At 49.0% G+C, this 18,403-nt stretch overlaps 1 protein-coding gene, 1 long non-coding RNA gene and 1 pseudogene across 10 annotated transcripts in view; 2 read left to right on the forward strand and 1 right to left on the reverse strand.

Annotated features, from left to right (window-relative positions):
* Window positions 1-13,295, reverse strand: part of FGFR3 (fibroblast growth factor receptor 3) — a 148,085-nt gene extending 134,790 nt beyond the window's left edge. For all 9 annotated transcript variants that reach the window (XM_077350913.1, XM_077350914.1, XM_077350912.1 and 6 more), the window contains exon 1: window positions 13,085-13,295. In XM_077350913.1, the coding sequence (XP_077207028.1) occupies window positions 13,085-13,232 (148 nt within the window). In that variant the 5' untranslated portion in view covers window positions 13,233-13,295. The remainder of the gene's footprint in view (window positions 1-13,084) is intronic.
* LOC143844100 (U6 spliceosomal RNA) lies at window positions 5,577-5,673 on the forward strand (annotated as a pseudogene).
* On the forward strand, window positions 13,198-16,326 carry LOC143843996 (uncharacterized). Its single transcript, XR_013233781.1, has 3 exons — window positions 13,198-13,325; window positions 15,213-15,309; window positions 15,844-16,326. It is a non-coding gene; the product is annotated as an uncharacterized LOC143843996 (long non-coding RNA).
* Window positions 16,327-18,403: the final 2,077 nt, after the last annotated feature.

Genomic DNA, 18,403 nt, shown 5'->3' on the forward strand with positions numbered 1-18,403 from the left:
AAATTTCACAGACAGAGTAGTTCAGCAGTGGAATAGGCTGCCTAAGGAGGTGGTGTGCTCCCCCTCACTGGCAGTCTTCAAGCAAAGGTTGGATGCACACTTTTCTTGGATGCTTTAGGATAGTTAGGGCTGATCCTGCGTTGAGCAGGGGGTTGGACTAGATGGCCTATATGGCCCCTTCCAACTCTATGATTCTATGATCCACACAAGTGAAAAGGAACATGCACACACCTGCATGATGCGATCCAGCAACAAGATGTGTGTCTCTTATAAAAGGCAGAGAGAGACTGGCTGTGGAGGCAGCACTCCACTTTACTGCTGGCCTTACCACCTCTAGCCTTGATCATCAGACCGTGTTTTGACTTTGATTTCTGGATTAGCAGACAAACCTGCTGCTGCTGCCGAATAACTGACTCTGCGTTCAACCTGTGAGCTATACTCTGACTACGGTGTGCCAGCGAGGCCCATGCCTCCTCTTGCTCATATTCTAACCTGGCTGCCCCTCCCTGTGACTAGTGTGTTCCCAGACCAGAGCTCACAGCAGAGGAAAGATTTGAACACAAGACCCGTCATCCTTCCTTTGCAGCCACTCTTGCACAACAACTACAACTGGTCTTTTTCTGCGTAGAACTAAAGCTTTTTTTTTGGGGGGGGAAGTAAGATTCCTGCAAACAGGGTAAATTTAAAATTCTGCAACCAGGCAAATCTACAAAAAGCAAATCTACAAAAGAAGAAGCAAATCTACAAAAAATCCCTCTCATTTTCTGTAGAGGGCTGGTTTGGTTCATCCTAATATGACACACCACTAGAACTGGAAATGTTTCAGCCATTCTGACAGCTGCCAGTGCCCTTATTTGCTAGCCTGTTCCTTTCAAAAGAAAGCCACAATTCTCAGGACCCCGGATCCGGCACCCAAGATCATGTCCCACTCTTGAGCTGAATGGCCGATACTGTACACACCTCCCTTGTCAAGGGCACTGCTAGAAGATACTGTTGGGAGGAACGCTGTATGTGGTGCAAGGGTAAATATTGAGAAAGGCACTCCTGTGGAGGCCTGAGATGCAAAGGTCAAAACAGGCCCCTTACACAGAGCCTGCAAACTAAACAGCAAACTAGCAACTCCATCCTTCAGAATAGGCAAGAGACAAGGGAAAAAACTTTAACGAGTTAATAGATAAGCTGCCACCTTTTGCACCCTTCATGTTCCCAAGCAGCTGTTCAAAGGGCAATCCCACAGGAATCAAGACAGAGGTGGGGGAGCCAAGGGGAAAATAATGCAGTTTGCTTGCTTGCTTACTTACTTATTAATTTATTTATAGGAAAGAACAAGAGTCCAGGTGCACCCTAAACACTAACACAAATTTTGGCACGGTAGGAGTATTCTGAAGAAGGGAGTGGTGACTCACCTAAGCTCCTCCTCTGCCATAAATGTTGCTAGTCATCAAGGTGTTCCAGAAGTTTTGCTCTTCTCTGGGGCTACAGACAGACTCACACGGCTATGCATCTTTAAATCGCTCCTGCGGAGCGGAAGGAATAAAGGAGTAAGGGCAAGTAGGGAGGAGTTAGGGTGGGCTCTGTCCGGGATAAAAACTCGGAGGAGCAAATCTGGAGCCGCAAAACGGCTCCTGATTTGCCCCTCCGAGTGGCACTCAAGGACCAAGTGGCCAATGGGGCTCCCCATTGGCTACTTGGCCCGTCCTCCGAGGAGCGCTCCGGGGAGTCCATCGGGAGCCCTCGCGGAGGTCCTGCCACAAGTCTCAGCCAGCCAAGTGGGGGGGGGTGGGGGGGACCAGCCTTCTCCTGGCCTCCAGGGCCAGGAGAAGCCCGCAAGTCTCAGCCAGGGGGGGCGGGCCTGGCCTTCTCCCGGCCCCGGGAAGAGCCTCGTCGCATCGACCCTGTGCCTGGGGCCGCCAAAACGCCCCCCATCACGGCCAGATGGCCCTGCCAACCCATCCCCCAGGAAGCCTTCACCCTGCGAAGGCTTCCCCGGGGACGGGGGTCCTAGCGCCCATTTTATTCCTTATTAAAATGGGCTTTAATTCTAGTCTTTACATTAGAGGATAATATATTTATTAAACTGTTTATATCCCACCTCTAGGTTCAAAGTAGCTTACAATAGTTAAAAACATTCTCAGTTTATAACAAAAAATAACTGGGCAAACCACAAAACTGCTCCCCCCACAAACACTGAGAGTAGAATCAGAAATCCTTTATCCTTATCCATGGTTCTTCTATATATTTGTGAAACAGCCTGGGGGTGGAAGATGTCCAGCTGTCCAAGTTGGAATAAGGCATTCCAAGTTGGAATACAGCCAGCTTTGCCCCTGCAACTCCCACCCTCCGTCCCTGGACTCTAGCCTCTTTGCTCTCAGATGCACCTCTGTGCCTGGAGCCAGCAGCAGGTGAGGGGAGAGAGTCCCGGGCAAAGGGAGGTGGTGGAAGGCCTGCTAACGAGGGCCTCCTGGACAGATGACTGCCTGCAAGGAGCTCTGTTTTGGGCTGGTTAACAAGCTGGCCAGCCCCCGCCCGCCCAACTTGATCCGGCGGGGAGTTGCGGCCCAAAGCCACCTTAAGCTGCCTGGCCAGGGAAGGGAACCCTTTCAAGGCCTATTCTTAGGAATGGGCTTTGAAGCTGGTAAGCATATAAAACAGCATCAGAATAAAAATTAGGGTAAGCTTAGTATAGAAGTTAGGAGTGCGGACCTCTAATCTGGCAAGCCTGGTTAGCTGGGTGATCTTAGGCTCCCCACAGCACTGATAAAGCTGTTCGGACCAAGCAGTAATATCAAGGCTTTTTCAGCCTCACCCACCTCACAGAGTAGTTGTGGGAAGAGGAAAGGGAAGGGGATTGTAAGCCGCTCCTGGTAGAAAAAAGCGGCATATAAGAACCAACTCTTCTTCTTCTAAAATGACAAAATAGATGTGGAAAATCCAAAGAGAAATAATAAGTATACCGTAAGTTGCAACTTCATGGCACCTTGCAAAAATTTAACCATGCTTTCTATGATTTCAAAATTAGTATTCAAAAGGAAAGAGACCTTAAGATGATCAGAAAGTGCCATACTGTTTATCAGAATGGGGCTCAAGTATTTTACACAAATATCTGTCTAAAAAGTACAATAAAAAAGACGTGGGCTGCATATGGTACGCAGCCTAAACATTTTTGCAAGAATTTACACATTACATTCTGCAGATTGGTCAATTTTGCCAATCCATACCAGGACTCCATACGTGCTTAATCGGACATTAAAGATTTTCAGGGCTACAGACACATATCAGCTTCCTCTATTAAAGAAGAAACTGATAACAGCCAGAGAGGTGGTTTCGGACATATTGTTTTGAACAGTCCAGAATTCGTTATACTGGAAATATATTCCTAGATACTTGAAATGCTTGACCTGCTCTAGTTTGTTACTGTTAATCTCCCGCTCACAGCGCGACTCACAATTGGTCCCTTGCCGCCGGACTGACTAATCGGGAGGCAGGTTGCAGCCTCGCCGCGCGCCCAGGACAGGCCATCCGTGGCGGCCGTGGTGCCGGTGCTCGCTCCAGCCGCGGCCGCCTGCAGAACACCTCGCCCCCGCCCCGTACAGCCGTGAGCGGCCCGCGCCACCACCTGGCCCAGGAGGACATGGCAGCGGCACCCACCCCGCTCAAACACAGATCCGCTCGGGCGCCGGCCCACGTCGCCCAGCGGCCTGCCTGGTGAAGGAGGCTCGGGGACCACTTGAGGAGGCGCAGGCCGCTCCGCCCACGACTGTGACGCCGCCTCCGCCCACCGCCAAAGAACCGGCCCATCGACAGCGGCCTCGCCTCCTGCTCCACCGCCTACATTTACTCCCTCGCTCCAACACACCCAGGTAGGCTGCGCCACGGGGGGGGGGGGCCTGGATGAACCCCCACCGGCTCACACACTGGCCCATGCCTGGCCTCGGGTCCGGCCCCTGCCCCAGCACACCCGGAGAGCTGACCCTCGAAACCCCCGAGTACAGCGGGCTTATTTTCTAGTTTCTCATAATGCTGTTCCAGATTATTGGCCACCCAGAACAACATTTCAATAGACGTTTCAGGCCCACCCATGAGCTTTCTTATTGACCCTAGCCCCTGGCACGTGGGTGGACCCTAGTCTAGGGCTATGGCCCTAACTCCTGACAGAGTTGAAGCAAGATCATTTAGAAAGAGGCTGAATAAGAATGGGGCTAAAATTCAGCCCTGTTTTACGCCTTTATTATTTGGAATTTTTGGAGTTAACTTTCCTATCAGAAAGCATTTAATTTGACAGCTCGTGGAGGTATAAGGCTTCTTTATAAGGAACAATAACCTTTTATCTATATTCATTCTGGATAGCTTATGCCTGAGAGGTTCCCTTGGCATGGAATCAACGGCTCCTTTAAGGTCTAGGAAATCAGTGAACAGTTTGGTCTTTGCTTTTTTAGTGTATTTCTTAACCAGGCAGGATAAAATGACACAGTGATCCAGGGTAGTTTATCCCTGGCAGAAGCTCACCTGCTCCGGCCCCAGTATCTTCTGCTGTAACATCCAGAAGTTGAGTTTGGATAACAGATGTTTGGCATTTACGGTAGTTTCCCTGTCCAAAATTTGAGGGCAACATATAGAGTCTCTTATTATAAATAGGAACTGCTATTGCTTTCATCCATGCCGCTGGCATTAGGCCAATTTTGTTTACCATCACGAAAAAAGTAGCAAACAACAGCACCCACCAATCTGGGCTCATTTTTAAGATTTCAGGAGTTACTGAATCTGGTCCAGGGGCTTTCCTGGATTTTAACGGACCAATTAGCGTTCCTATTTTGTCAGGTGCAAATGGGTGACCAATCCAGTAAATCATCCAAAGGAAGATCAGATGGTTTTATTAACAGATTTCCTCTTCAAAAAACAACTGAGAACTGGTGAAGCCACGTATGAGGGGAAAGAGTAGAGACAGAATGAGCTTCAATATGCTCCTAAGACTATGTCCCAGAATTGTCTTATTTAAAGACATGGCATGGAAAAGTTGTTCTTACAGTCACTATTGAACCACACATCAAGTTGGCCCTTCTCCTTTTTATTCTGCACTTCAGGCTTCCATTATTGATTGTTTCTAAGTGATCCTTTATATATAGATCTAGAGGATCTATATTCTAGGCTAATTCTACATTTTTAACGTTGTTGTGACTTTTGGATTATACCTGTGGACCTGGGGGGATTCTGTCTGTTTCATCACTCCACACCAGTGTTGGATTGTTATTGTTTGATCACTAACATTAAAGGAAGGTATTTAATAGAAAGTGGCTGAATAGTTTAACTATGAACTCTGACAAGGCTGGTACTAGCAGAATTCAGATGGTTATCCTCTGAACGCCTCAAAAGGGAAAAGAAGAACAGCATTGCATCATCATCCTGATTAAATCCTAACCTAAGGAGGGCCAGTGTTTGGCTAGCATTCACTCTTGCCCTGAAATCTCCCGCTAAAATTATTTCTGTCTGGGGAAATTTTTGTTCTAGTTTTTCTGTATTCGCTATAAGGTGATTCCAGTGTAGAGAAGAATAAGGTGAAACAGAAACATTCAATATAATTAAGATAAGGTGACAGATATATTCAAACTGGAACGAAACAGAGAAGATTAACATGGTCCCTGTGCAAGGATGACATGAAAACCGTTCCTTTCCTGTCATTAAAGGATCTTCCATTTTCTTATAATAAAGCCCTCCTAACACGGTAAAAATGCCACCAGCACAGTTTGCAGAAATCCTCTCCTTTTTTTCCTGGGGATTTTTTCAATGTTTTCAGTAAAAAAAAAATTGGAAATTTGGGGATGCCCTAAAAAAACAAACTATGAAATGTTCTTTTGTAAAGAATGAAATCCCTTTTAAGGCAAGATGTTATTTACTCACAAAGTATAGTGCAAAGAGTTTTGTACATAAAGCATTCTATAGCATTAGATAATAACCAGTGTTTAAATATTCTGTTAGTCCTATTTTGATGGGATGACAGTTTGTCCACTTTTATTTACTAAAAATTCTCTTTTTAGTTTCGGTTTCTTCTTCTGTCTTTCAGAATGCAAAAACAGGCAAAAATCTGCAACAACAAGGTGTGTGGCCTCTAATATTGGCTGCATTCACAATTCTGTGTAGTAAACTCATGCAGCTACATTTCTAAAGTTCACAAATACGCCAAATAGTACAGTTTTATGTGTTAATTTATAAACTATTTATTTTATGCTTCACAGGAGGCTCAGGGAAGAAAGCAAGATGGCCAAGTTGAACACATGAAGCTGTCTTATAAGGAATCAGACCTTTGGTTTATTGAGGCCTTATGCTCAATCAGCCCATTGGTCTGTCAAGGTCAGGCTCATGTACTCAGGCCAGCAGCAGCTTTTGAGAGTCTCTGGCAGATGTCCATATCACCTACTGCTTTGTCCTTTGAACTGGAGGTGCCAAGGATATGCTCTGCTACTGAGCTATTCTCCCTCCTTTTGAGACATCAAGGACAGTATTGCATACTTAGATTGGCAGCGGTTCTCTAAGGCGAGGGTCGTCAACCCCCGGTCCGCGGCCTGCTACCGGGCCGCGTAGGCCTCGGTGACGGGCCGCCATGCCTGCCTCTCCCCACCCCCTGCAGAGAGAAGCTCACTTCACTCGCGGCCCGGCTAGTTTTCTGCTGTGGGGGAGGGGGAAGCAGGCGCGGCCGCCGGCACACTGGCAGCACAAACGTGCATGCGCGGAGCTCCCACGCATGCGCATTAGCACCCTCTGGTGGTGAAAACGCGCATGCGCGGCAGCTCCTTGCATTCACATTTTCACCACCAGGGGGCACGAACACGCATGCACGGTGCCCGGGCCGCCGGCTCTTCACCACCCCTGGAAGCGGTCCTCAACCTTAAAAACCTCAACCTTGGGGACTGCTACTCTAAGGCATTGGGGATTGAACCTGGGATCTACCACATGCCATGCTCTATCAGTTGCCTAAAGAAGAACATGCTTGTTATGGCCCCCCTGATGCTTTCGTGAGTAGTCACCATGGTGGTACTCTCTCGCTCGCTCTATCCTTCCCCTCTGTACCCAATTCTCTCTCTCCTCTTCACAATTACTGGGATGCTGGGATATAAAGGCTGTGAAGAAGGGTGGAGGATTATTGAAGAGTATGGGCCCACACCTGAAGGAGGTTTGAGGCTTACTCTTCCTCCAGTTCCTGCAGTGTTTCAAATGGGCAACCACAAGTGGTCCTTGCCCACTTTCCTGGAATGTGGAATGGATGGCACATTGGGAACTGGGGCTCAAAAGAGTCACCGGTGACATGTCAAAGAGCCACAGGTGACTCCTGAGTCATTGACAGAGAATCACTGACCCATACAAAAGCCATATTCTCTCAGCCTTTGGTGCCCCCTGCCATCATGGAAATAATAATGCTAATTTCAGTAGGGCTGTTGTAATAAATGGCAACAGGGTCCCCAACATATTTGAACCTGTGGACACCTTCTGGCCCAGCCAGTGGGTGCAGATGCAAGACAACTGCCACAGGACGTGGAGCCAATCACTAAATGGTTGCTGCAGTAACCCTGCAGTTCAAATAATGAAGATCCTTGCAGTATGGTGGCTGCTGCTGCTAATGCGCACATGAAACAGACAAGCAGAACTCCTTGATGTCGTGGTTCGGAGTGTAGACTTCTAACCTGGCCAGGCAGGTTTGATTCTGCACTCTGCCACATGCAGCCAGCTGGGTGACCTTGGGCTCACCACGGCACTGATAAAACTGTTCTGACCGGGCTCTCTCAGCCTCACCCACCTCACAGGGTGTCTGTTGTGGAGAGAGGAATGGGAAGGCGACTGAAGAAGGAGGAGGAGGAAGAGGAGGAGGAGGAGACTGACTGCCACTAAACATGGAGGTTCCATTTAGTCACCTTGGCTAGTAACTACTAAGATTCCTCCATAAATCTAATTCCCTTTTAAAGCTGTTTATGCCTATGGCAGCCAATTCCATATTTTATTTACTCACTATGTAAATAAGTATATTCTCTACTTGATGCAGGAGGAAGGAAGGAGTGCTCTGGCAAGCTCTAAGGGAAGGGGCATTCAGCTTTGTGGATCTTTAGTATGTAAGAACACCAGAAGAGCCCTGCTGGATCAGATCGGTGATCCTTCTAGTGGAGCACAGTTCCCCTGGAGGGCAAACATCAAGGCATAGAGGCTAAAGCCTTCCCCGATGTTGCCTCCAAGCGCTGGGATTCAGAGAACACAAGATGCCAGTACCAGACTAGTGGTCCCTCTAGTCCAGCATCCTGTCTCAACAACGGCCCACAAGTTCTTCTGGAGGATCAACAACAGAACTCAGAGGTTGAGGCCTTCCTAAGAACAGCAGAAAAGCCATGCTGGATCAGACCAGTGGCCGATATAGTGCAGCTTCCTGTCTCGGCAGTGACCAGCCAGTTCCTCTGGAGGGAAACAACAGGGCAGAGTGGCCAAAGCCTTCCCCTGACGCTGCCTTCTGGCACTGGGATTCAGAAAAGTACTGTCTTCCCTTTCGTCACCAAGGCTAGTGGCCACTGACAAATCTATCCTCCAGCCTGAAGAGCCTTCCTCCACTCGTGGAAGAGCCGTTTAAGTTGGCAGGGGCTCCAGAGGCTGGAAGACAGCTCCATGTTTTCCTTCATGGAGGGGTAGGATACAAGCCACAATTCTTTTGAAGGTAAAGAAGATCACTGTTTAATCCTGGAGCAGCGCTTCTGTTTCTTCCAGCAGCCAGGCACCGCTGCATGGCCCACTATGCACTCCAGCGAAGGGGGGGGGGGCGTTCACAGGCAGTTGCCATCTAAATGACTAGAAGAGACGCAGCCAAAGGTTTTGGCTCACCAAAGCCTGCACTTGGCAGCACATAAACTGCTATTCATAACTGTGAAAGTGATTCCAAACGAGAGACAGGCGCAAAAGTATAAGCTCCTCTTTCTTAGTGTGGGAACTGTGCCTGGTCCCGCTGGATTAACATGGGAGCTTCAAGTGCTTTGGCTACTCCAGGGAACAAGAACAGAAGCACCATGGAGTGGTTGTAGATGAAGAAGAAGAAGGTTGGGTTCTTCTATGCCACTTTTCTCTACCCGAAGGAGTCTCAAAGCGGCTTACATTCACCTTCCCTTTTCTCTCCCCACAACAGACACCCTGTGAGGTGGGTGAGGCTGAGAGAGCCCTGATATCACTGCTCAGTCAGAACAGCTTTCCTCTCTCTCTCTCTCTCTCTCTCTCTCTCTCTCTCTCTCTCTCTCTCTCTCTCTGAGACCCTGTTTCTGAGCCGACACCTAGGCTCCTGGATTCTGGTTTTAGGTGCTTCCGTTGACATCCCCACATATCCCAAATTGCATTTGCACAAAATTAAATATACCACATATTTGGTGTCATGGTTTATGAACCATGTGATATCCTGTACCTGCAATACTGGTGATGTTGTGTGATGTTATATTAAGGTAGGTTAACTGTGGATCTGGATAGATTTTTGTGTTTAATTTATTTTAAAGTGTTAAGGTGTTACTGGCTACAGATGAAAATATGATTTTGTTACTTTACTTTGCTTTCATTATAGACTCTAATGGCAACCACTGAAGAAGCAACAGAAAGCAGGATTGAATGCCCGGGACCCCGTTCTGGTTGCAGAATTATTTAGGATTTAATAAATCTCAAGAAGACACAACCTTTTGCCTATTGGTTTCGTTTGCTTTGGGTGTATTTCTACAAGAAACCAACGGTGTTTCTTCATATGGACTGTGTAAGGCAGGGGTAGTCAAACTGTGGCCCTCCAGATGTCCATGGACTACAATTCCCACGAGCCCCTTCCAGCATTTGCTGGCAGGGGCTCCTGGGAATTGTAGTCCATGGACATCTGGAGGGCCACAGTTTGACTACTCCTGGTGTAAGGTTTCCAAGGCAAGAGACGTTCCCAGGGGCTTTGCCTCAGAGCCCTCGTCTCCCAAGGCTGACCTTGTTCAGCTTTCAACCTCTGAAAGGGGATTGAGCTAGCCTGTGCTGCCCAGACCAAGGCATTTTCATCAAGCACTTGTGAAGATCTGGTGAAAGGAGCTTTGATTCTCAAAAGCTGATCCTCTGAAATTCACGTCGACCTTGTAGATGCCTCTAGACCCGAGGCTTGCTCTATTTGATGCACATTTCTCTCACATCCCCCATTCCCCGAAGTGTGCTGTTCTACACACGCCAAGCATACTTCATATCAGCTCTGCCACCAGCTTGAGAATTCTTCCCATGTTAAACAAACCAAACCCTTCTGCTGCCTTACTGGAAGAAGTGATCTTTCTTGACCAAGAAGAAGCCCCAGCAAGATTGGGACCTCTTCAAATTTATGACCATTTCTGTTTGCCTCCTTTCATAACAGCGCAGTTAGGCCTATTAGACACTCCCCAGGCATGCTCAGTAATATCTTGATCGGAAGACTAATGCAAATAGCAGGAGCTTTCTTTTCCTTCTTTTTTATCCCGACATCTATTCTGCGCTTGCTGAATGGAGCCGACCACATGATTGGACCCTGCTAAGGAGTTCACTGACTGCTGGAGCCAGCTGAATGACTTACAAGGCCAACACTGTCCTGCCTCCCCACTTTCATTCATAATAAATAAATAAGTAAACTGGCATTGTATTCCCTTCCAGCCATTCTGAGAAAAGCAGGAGAGAGAGAGAGATGGACCAGATGAGGCCCGACCATGTTTTCACTTCAGAGTCTATTCAGCTTCAGCCCCACCATCTGCCTCCTTCCTGCAAGTCGCCCAACACCTCCATAGGGAGGTTAGACTCAGTACTACCCTCAGCTAATAGCTCCGGGTTTGTATTCGCAAACATGCCCCATGCTGCCCAAACGGGGCCACCTCTCAATGTGTGTTTTATGTTGCTGAACAGCAGCAACACAAGGCAGGAACTGTTATAAACCTCCGTGGCGCTGCACAGAGAATTAGATCACAGGGGAAAAATGCTCCCAAACCCCCTTGATGGAAAAAAATATATCAGGGCCTGGCCAGTAAAATGCAAATGCTGCCAAACAACCAGGCTCAGTAATGAAGCAGGGTCCTGTGGTCCATTTGGTCCAGGTGGAAGTGCCAGCCTGTGAATATCCAGTTGAAAGATTTCAAAGTAATCTAGGTCTGTCGTGCTTGGCTCCCAATTTTTTTTAAAATTTTCAACAGCAATTTTTCTGAAAAGAGAACTTTAAAACATGGAAAATGACCAGTTAAGCAGCAGGGGCTGGCTAAAAAACAAAAGCCTTATTCGCCATTTTTCTGTGCCAGAATACACACAACATACAGAAGTAACAAAAAAAACAAGTTATCTAAGCAAGAATGGAAAGTTAGTCTGTTTCACTTGAGATTTCCTCATTCCCCTTTATGATCTGGATGCATTTATTGATATGCAAATGCTCTACAACTAAGCCACAGTTTATGCCAGTGAAGTTCCACAAACATATATAGTTCCATCAATAACATTCTTGGCCACAAACCTGGGTGCGTTTCCTGGAAATCAAAGATGCTATTTGCAGCAGATATTGCTATACATCAATAGGACCAGGTATGTCCGATACATGCTGACAGGGCTTCACCCTAACAATAGCAAATTCAAGTTTGCCAGACAAGGAGTTCCGCTGAGTCCCAGTATCTCTGTGAAAGTACCTGAATGGCATTTGCACTTTGAGGTGTTCTCTTTTTTTAAAAAGAGAGGTTTGGCACAGAGGTTGTACTGCCAAGTCTAGTCATGAGGAAATGGACAAAAGAGAAATCCATGGCCCACGAACAGGACATGACATTGCATGAAAAGACTGATTATACTAGGCAACGCCTATGTTCTACACCACAACCTATTCCTGGCTTCTTCCTATGTGCGAAAGTACAAGCAACTAACCACCCCTTGCAGATACGTGATTGCTCACAGAACAGGATTATCTGTGGGAATTGCTGGACCCCCTTTTGGTGGCAAAGGGGAAGGCAGCTCAGGAGTGGAGCAACTCGGACCGAGGAGGTGTCAACCCGAGAACTTCTGCACTAGCTAGGGATTGAACGGGGGGGGGGGGGTACAGAAGTAATTCCCCCGGCCCCCATAAGGCACATCTGTCTTTCCCCTGACTTAGTCAGAGAATACATTTCAACTGTTTCCCAGGGTAGTTCTGTATAACAGAGAGACCTTGAAAATCTTGTTAGTCCATAATGTGCTACTGCCCTCAAACTGAACTACCTTCCCTTATTTCCCAGAACACTAAAACAAGCCAGTTTAGACAGTTTAGGACAAACCAAATGTTGTATTCTGACATGGTTTCCAATGGTACTTTTCCTTGAGATATACCCGGTCACTTCGTTCCACACAGCCACCGTTTGCAAGTGCCAATAATTAACTTTCTCAATGCTTTTCACAATTTAAGCAATTTTCAACAGTGAATTTGCCATCCAAAAACTGACATGAACATCAAAGGAAGCGCAGGTGCTCTCAAAAACCTCAATACGAATCCAGCACTCTGCGCTTCCAACAGAGCCAAGGGGCCGAACTGCGGATTTCCGCATTTTGAAACTGAGGGGGGTCTTCTGAAACGGGGGGGGGGTTGCATCAGCCCTCCGCGGCTTCTCCTCGCGCCTGTCCTCGACCAGCGGCAGTTCGGGACCAGGAGCCTCCCGGAAGGCAGCTGCAGGCAGCCCGGGCGAAGGCGGCAGCGCCCTACAGACGAAACGCCGGCTGGTGCTCCGGACAGGGACCGCCGCTGGGCTGTTGAGCGCTGTCGGGGGGGGGGGGGGGGGGGGCACCGGAGTCCCTCTGTCGCCGCAACTTAGGGCTAGCCTTGTGGCTCCGGCCGGAGTTTGGGGGGGGGCGGCCCCCTCTGCTGCCCTCCCCACCCCCGGCCCGCCCCTTGCAGCCCCGTTTCCAGCAGCCTAAGCGCGCGGCTCAAGGCCGGCGAGGTGGGTGGGGAGGGAGCCGCAGCCGCAGCCGCAGCCGGACTCCCGACCCGGGCCACAGGGGCGCACAAAGCAGGCAGAAGTCGGGAGACGCTCCGCCCGCCCAGCCTGGACTCGCAGCGCAGCGCAGCGCAGCGCCGCGGGCATCCTCTCCTTACCTGCCGGCGCTCTGCTCAAGCCGCTCTCGCCGGGCCGGCGGGCCGCGGGGAGGCTGCCGACGGAGGCCAGCAGCGCCAGCAGCGCCAGCAGCGTCACCATGCCTCCCGGGCCGCATGGAGCGCGGCGGCGGCGGCCGGTCTCAGCCATCCCTCGGCCGCATGCTGCCTGCGCCTCGCCTCTTCCTGGAAGCCCGAGCGAAGAGCCGCCCTGCCTGCCGCTGGCGCACGACGACCCTGCAGGGTAGACCGGCCTCTTGGGAGGCGAGCGGGCCGGGGAAGCGACTGCGCCCACCTGCGACTAGAGCGCCTCTGTAGCAGCCAGGCAGGCAGGCAGGGAGGCGGCGCGGCGGGCGAGCTGGGGCCCCCGCCTGGCTCGAGGGGTGGGGCGCGGTGGGGCGGGCCGGCGGCCCCCCGCGGCCAGGGCGAGGGCCGGCCCGCCAGGCAAGGGGCGGATCTCCGGCCCGGCCCGTCCCGGCCCTCTCCCCTCCTCGGGGCGGGCGCAAGGCGCGGGGCGGGCTGCGGAGGGGCCGCTTGGGAGCCTGGCGGGAGAGCGTTCCCAGTGCCGCCGCCCTCCCATGGGTGCCTGTCTGGGGACCGTGTCTGGGGCGATGGGGACGGCCTGGGGACGACGCGGAATAGCAACTCTCGCTCGCCTTGCTGGCCCCGGAGCCCCCCGCGCCCCCCCCCCGCTTCCAAAGCTGCCTCTTGCAAGAGGAGAACCGGCCTCTCTAGTCGCGAGATAAGTTGCAGTTGCCGGAGATCTCCCTTCTCCTGCGGGAATCTGGACAGGGCGTCTTTTGCGGGGAAGAGGAACCTCGGGAGGGCATTTGCAAGCATATTGTGAGATCCTATGCAGGGGTAGTCAAACTGTGGCTCTCCAGATGAACATGGGCTACAGTGACCATGAGCCCCTGCTTTTGTGCTGGCAAGGCATCATGGGAATTGTAGTCCATGGTCATGTGGCGAGCCACCCTTAAGCAGTCGTTTGCTCCAGGGGACACATCTTCATCGTCTGGAGATCAGTTGTAATTCCAAGAAACCTCCAACCCCAATATACCACTGACTCCTGAACTGTAAAGCTCAATATTAAAAGCAGTGTGTTTAGGCTCTCCCTAATGCAAAATGACCATCAGCACAAAAAGCAACCCAGATTCATCCCGAGGCAACATAACCCTGGTATCAAGTGCAGAAACTTTCCGGAATAAAAGTGTCTTCCAGTGGACTGAGTAGGATTCCATTGGTTTCAACTTTATTTTGCCATTAATTGAGATAGCATTGCTTTATACTGTGTAATCTGTTGTAAAAATTCAGGGCAGGGTTCATGATTTAAACCGATATCCTTGTTGAATATGAGAAGGGCCCATATCCAGCCTGTGTTGAGAAAGCTGCGCTGGTTGCCATTTGTGGCCTGAATTAAGTTCAAGTTTCTAGTGTTAACCTTTAAGGCCCTTTGTGATCTGGGTCCCAGACATATCTCAGGGACCACCTATCGCCTCATGCTGCCTGTATAAGGCCCAACCTGGTGGAATGCGCTCCCTGAAGAGCTGAAGGCTCTGCAGGAAGTTTTGGGCCTGTAAGATGGAGCTCTTCCACCAGATCTTTGGTTGAGGCCAGGGCATGGAAGATCTAGAGGCCCCTCTATATTTTAGAGCAGGGGCTCATGGGAATTGTAGTCCATGAACATCTGGAGGACCACAGGTTGACTACCCCTGTTTTAGAACATTTGGCTTTAGATCTCTCTATATTTGGAGTAGTAGGCACCCAAAGGAGTTGCCCCCTGAGGTGCTGGAGAAGGTGGGTGGGTGGGAGGGGGGGATGGGTTAGGTTTGTCTCTGTCCATCACTGGAGTTTGGATGTTCATTTAATGTTTTAATCTATGCAGGGGGGTTATTTTATATTGTAACCCGTCGCAAGATGCATTGCGATAGCGGTGGGTAGGAAATCAAACAAACAAGTCTGTAGACTTCACAGAATCCCAGGCAGAGGATGCAGGGAAGTTTTGTTTTGAGACTATGTTGCTGTATCAGTTAAGATCAGCTTGTTTTTCACTTGGGCAGTTCTTTTTCTTGAAATAATCATTCTGTTCTCTTAGAGTAACGTAAACAAATATACTTTTGTATATTCACAGTTAACACAGAGAACATTTCTTGTACGGCAGGATTTTCTCTTCTCTCTTTGTGACGCTAATAACAAACGTAGATGGAATCTCATCTGTTCCTACTGAGGTAAGCTTTGTTCCAAATGCACTTCTTTCTGTACAGGAATTTACGGAGACATTGACTTTCTCGCCCAAGTACATAGAAGCAGAGGAATGGACTGACTGACTCTGACTCACAAAACACAACTGCTAGAATTCTCCCAGCATGTGTTGATGCTTCCTCCTCTCTGTAGACGGCCTGTGGTTATTCTTTATTAATCTGGCTTTTGTACCACCCCTCCCCGCAAGCAGGCTCAAGGCGGTTTGCATAAACAGAAATAAAACATAGCATTAAAAATCAATGACCACATTAAAAAATAATCAAATCAGTTCCAAACTTTCCATTCCCACCAGCAGTACCCCTCCTGCCTGCCAATATATGCTCCCATAAAAGAAAAGGAAAAAAAAGTATTTAGGCTGCCATGGCCTTGATGAGCCTGAGAGAAGATCCTTGAGAGAAGCTAACCTTGTAGAAATTGTGGGATTATTTCTTATTAGATCCACTGTCACTGTTTTGTATAGTTGTTCAGATGAATTATAACTAGCATGTCTTCTGGCCCAGGCTGACTGAAGGTGCCAAAGTTCACCCAGAAGGTCAGGAGGTGCCATTGTGGGCAAGCGGAGATACCCAGCGTGCTTCATGGTATCCAGTGGCACGAATACGAAGAAGCCCGTCAGGTTCTGGGGACACTGATCACTGTCCCTTCTTATTGAAATTGTTACCAACTGAAAGTAAATATGTGCTATGCAAATGATCTTGGAAATGATGTCATAATGTCCACCTCCGAGCACCAGAGCGAGAGATCTATTGACCTCTGAGAGCAGAATCCAAACAATGTATCTGGTATCTGACCAATCCAATGCCATCCTAAATATTTAACGTCTCTGTGTGTGCCAATCAAGGATGGATACTGTAAAAGTATGGGAATGCGAAGTATTAAAACTTTATCCAGCCCTGGGAGGGCAGAGATCACTGCTTCAGCCATCTTTGCTGTTTTGTTTGATCTCCTAATTTTGCGCAAAATAAACTTTTATCTTTGCTTCATCCAGAATTATCCTGAATTAACTTCCTGACCATTCAGGAAACCCTTCCAGGGCCCTCAAGAAACCCCAGGGTTTCACGAAAACCCTGCTGTTAAGAAAGCCTGGCGTAGGGTCTTAAAGTTCAAGACCAGTACCTTGAATTTGATTGAGAATTCCACTGGCAATCAGTGCAGCTGTTGGAGGGCAGGCCAAAGATGAGCCCTCCATGGGGTCCTCATAAGGGCCCGGGCAGCCACTTTCTGTACAAGTTGTAATTTTTGGAGCAAGGCCAAGGGCAACCCCACATAGAGTGAGTTACAGTAATTCAATCTGAAGGTGACTGTTGCATGGATCACTGTAGCCAGGTCTTCTGGAGCCAGATGGTAAAACACCTAGTGAGCTTGTGACCTGTGCCTCAATTGAAAGGGAGGCTTCCAAGGTCACCCCAGGATCCTGACAGAGCACAAGAGTGTCAGTTGCACTCCAGCCTAGCCACAGGATCTCAGTCTTTGTGGGATTTAGTGTCAGGCGGCTCTGTTGGAGCCATCCTGTCACACCCTCCAAACACCCATCTGGTAAATCAGGGAATTTTATCTACGTCCTTCTTGAAGTGAGGCCTCCAGAACTGCACACAGTACTCCAGGTGTGGTCCGCTCAGCGGGGGAGAATCTCCTGATCGTTCCTGACCCTAGAGAAGCGCACCTGGCCTCGACCAGGGCCAGGCCTTTTCGGTCCTGGCCCCTACCTGGTGGAATGAGCTCCCGGGTGAGCTGCGGGCCCTGCGGGATTTACTAGCTTTCCGCAGGGCCTGCAAGATGGAGCTCTTCCGCCAGGTTTTTGGTTGAGGCCGGGACCAGCGAATGAGTGCCAGCATCCCCATCCCCCCCCCCCGGACCTAGTAAGTTAGATCTCCTCCCCACCCTCCCTGCCGCTCTGATAGCAGGGGTAGGAATAATGAGAGCTTCCGCCATGTTGGGATTGTTTTAAAGTCTTTTAAGGGGTATTTTAATGGGGATAGGACTATTGTGACCCGCCACGAGCCTACGGGGAGTGGCGGGAAATAAATCTAATAAATAATTATATGTATATGTATATGTATATGTATATGTATATGTATATGTATATGTATATGTATATGTATATGTATATGTATATGTATATGTATATGTATATGTATATGTATATGTATATGTATATATATATGTTCCCCACAACTGGCAGCAGGGAGAGGGGTTTTGGCAGCCCTAATCATGACAGAGTGGCAGAAAGGCAGGATACAAATTTTGAACTGAACCTGGTAAATGAATCAGGAACCAATAGGGATAGATTCAAATGGGTCGCCGTGTTGGTGTGAAGTAGCACAATAGAATTAGAGTCCAGTAGCACCTTTAAGACCAACAAAGATCTATTCAGGGCGTGAGCTTTCAAGTGCAAGCACTCTTCCTCAGACTATGAATTCCTTACATGATAGTGGGAATATATAGCAAAAATTAATTCTGTTACATTATAATTAATGTAACACATCCAAAACAGCCAATCAATCCCCTGGAATTCTGCTGTAGTTCACAAAAGCACAGGAAACACAGGAAAAATAGAACTGCCTGTGCCAGAGATCAGCATGGAAGTGATTGGCACATTCATTTTTGCACCTGAAAGTAGCTGGTCTGTGACCTTTAGGATGCATTACAATAGCCTGTCCATGAAGTAACCACAGCACGGGTATATATGACCTCATCCCCTGGGTCATGGTAGGAAGCAAGGTTGCCAACCCACATGTAACACCTGGAGATCTACTGCTCTGACAATAACTCTTGAGGTGGTAACAATCCCTTCCTGTGGAGAAAATGGCTGTTTTAGAAGGTGGTCTCTGTAGAATTATACCCCACTGAGGCACCTCCCCTCCCGAAACCCCACCCTCCTCAGGCTCCAGATATAGAACCCTAGAGTGGGAAGGGGCCATACAGGACATCTAATCCAACCCCCTCCTCAAGGCATTTCCTGAAGCATTCAGGAAAGTACCTGTCCGGCCACCGCTTAAAGACTGCTGGTGAGGGGGAGCTCACCACCTCTTTAGGCAGTCCACTGCTGCACTACGCAGA

This window comes from Paroedura picta, chromosome 8 (assembly GCF_049243985.1).
Source record: "Paroedura picta isolate Pp20150507F chromosome 8, Ppicta_v3.0, whole genome shotgun sequence".
Lineage (NCBI taxonomy): Eukaryota > Metazoa > Chordata > Lepidosauria > Squamata > Gekkonidae > Paroedura > Paroedura picta.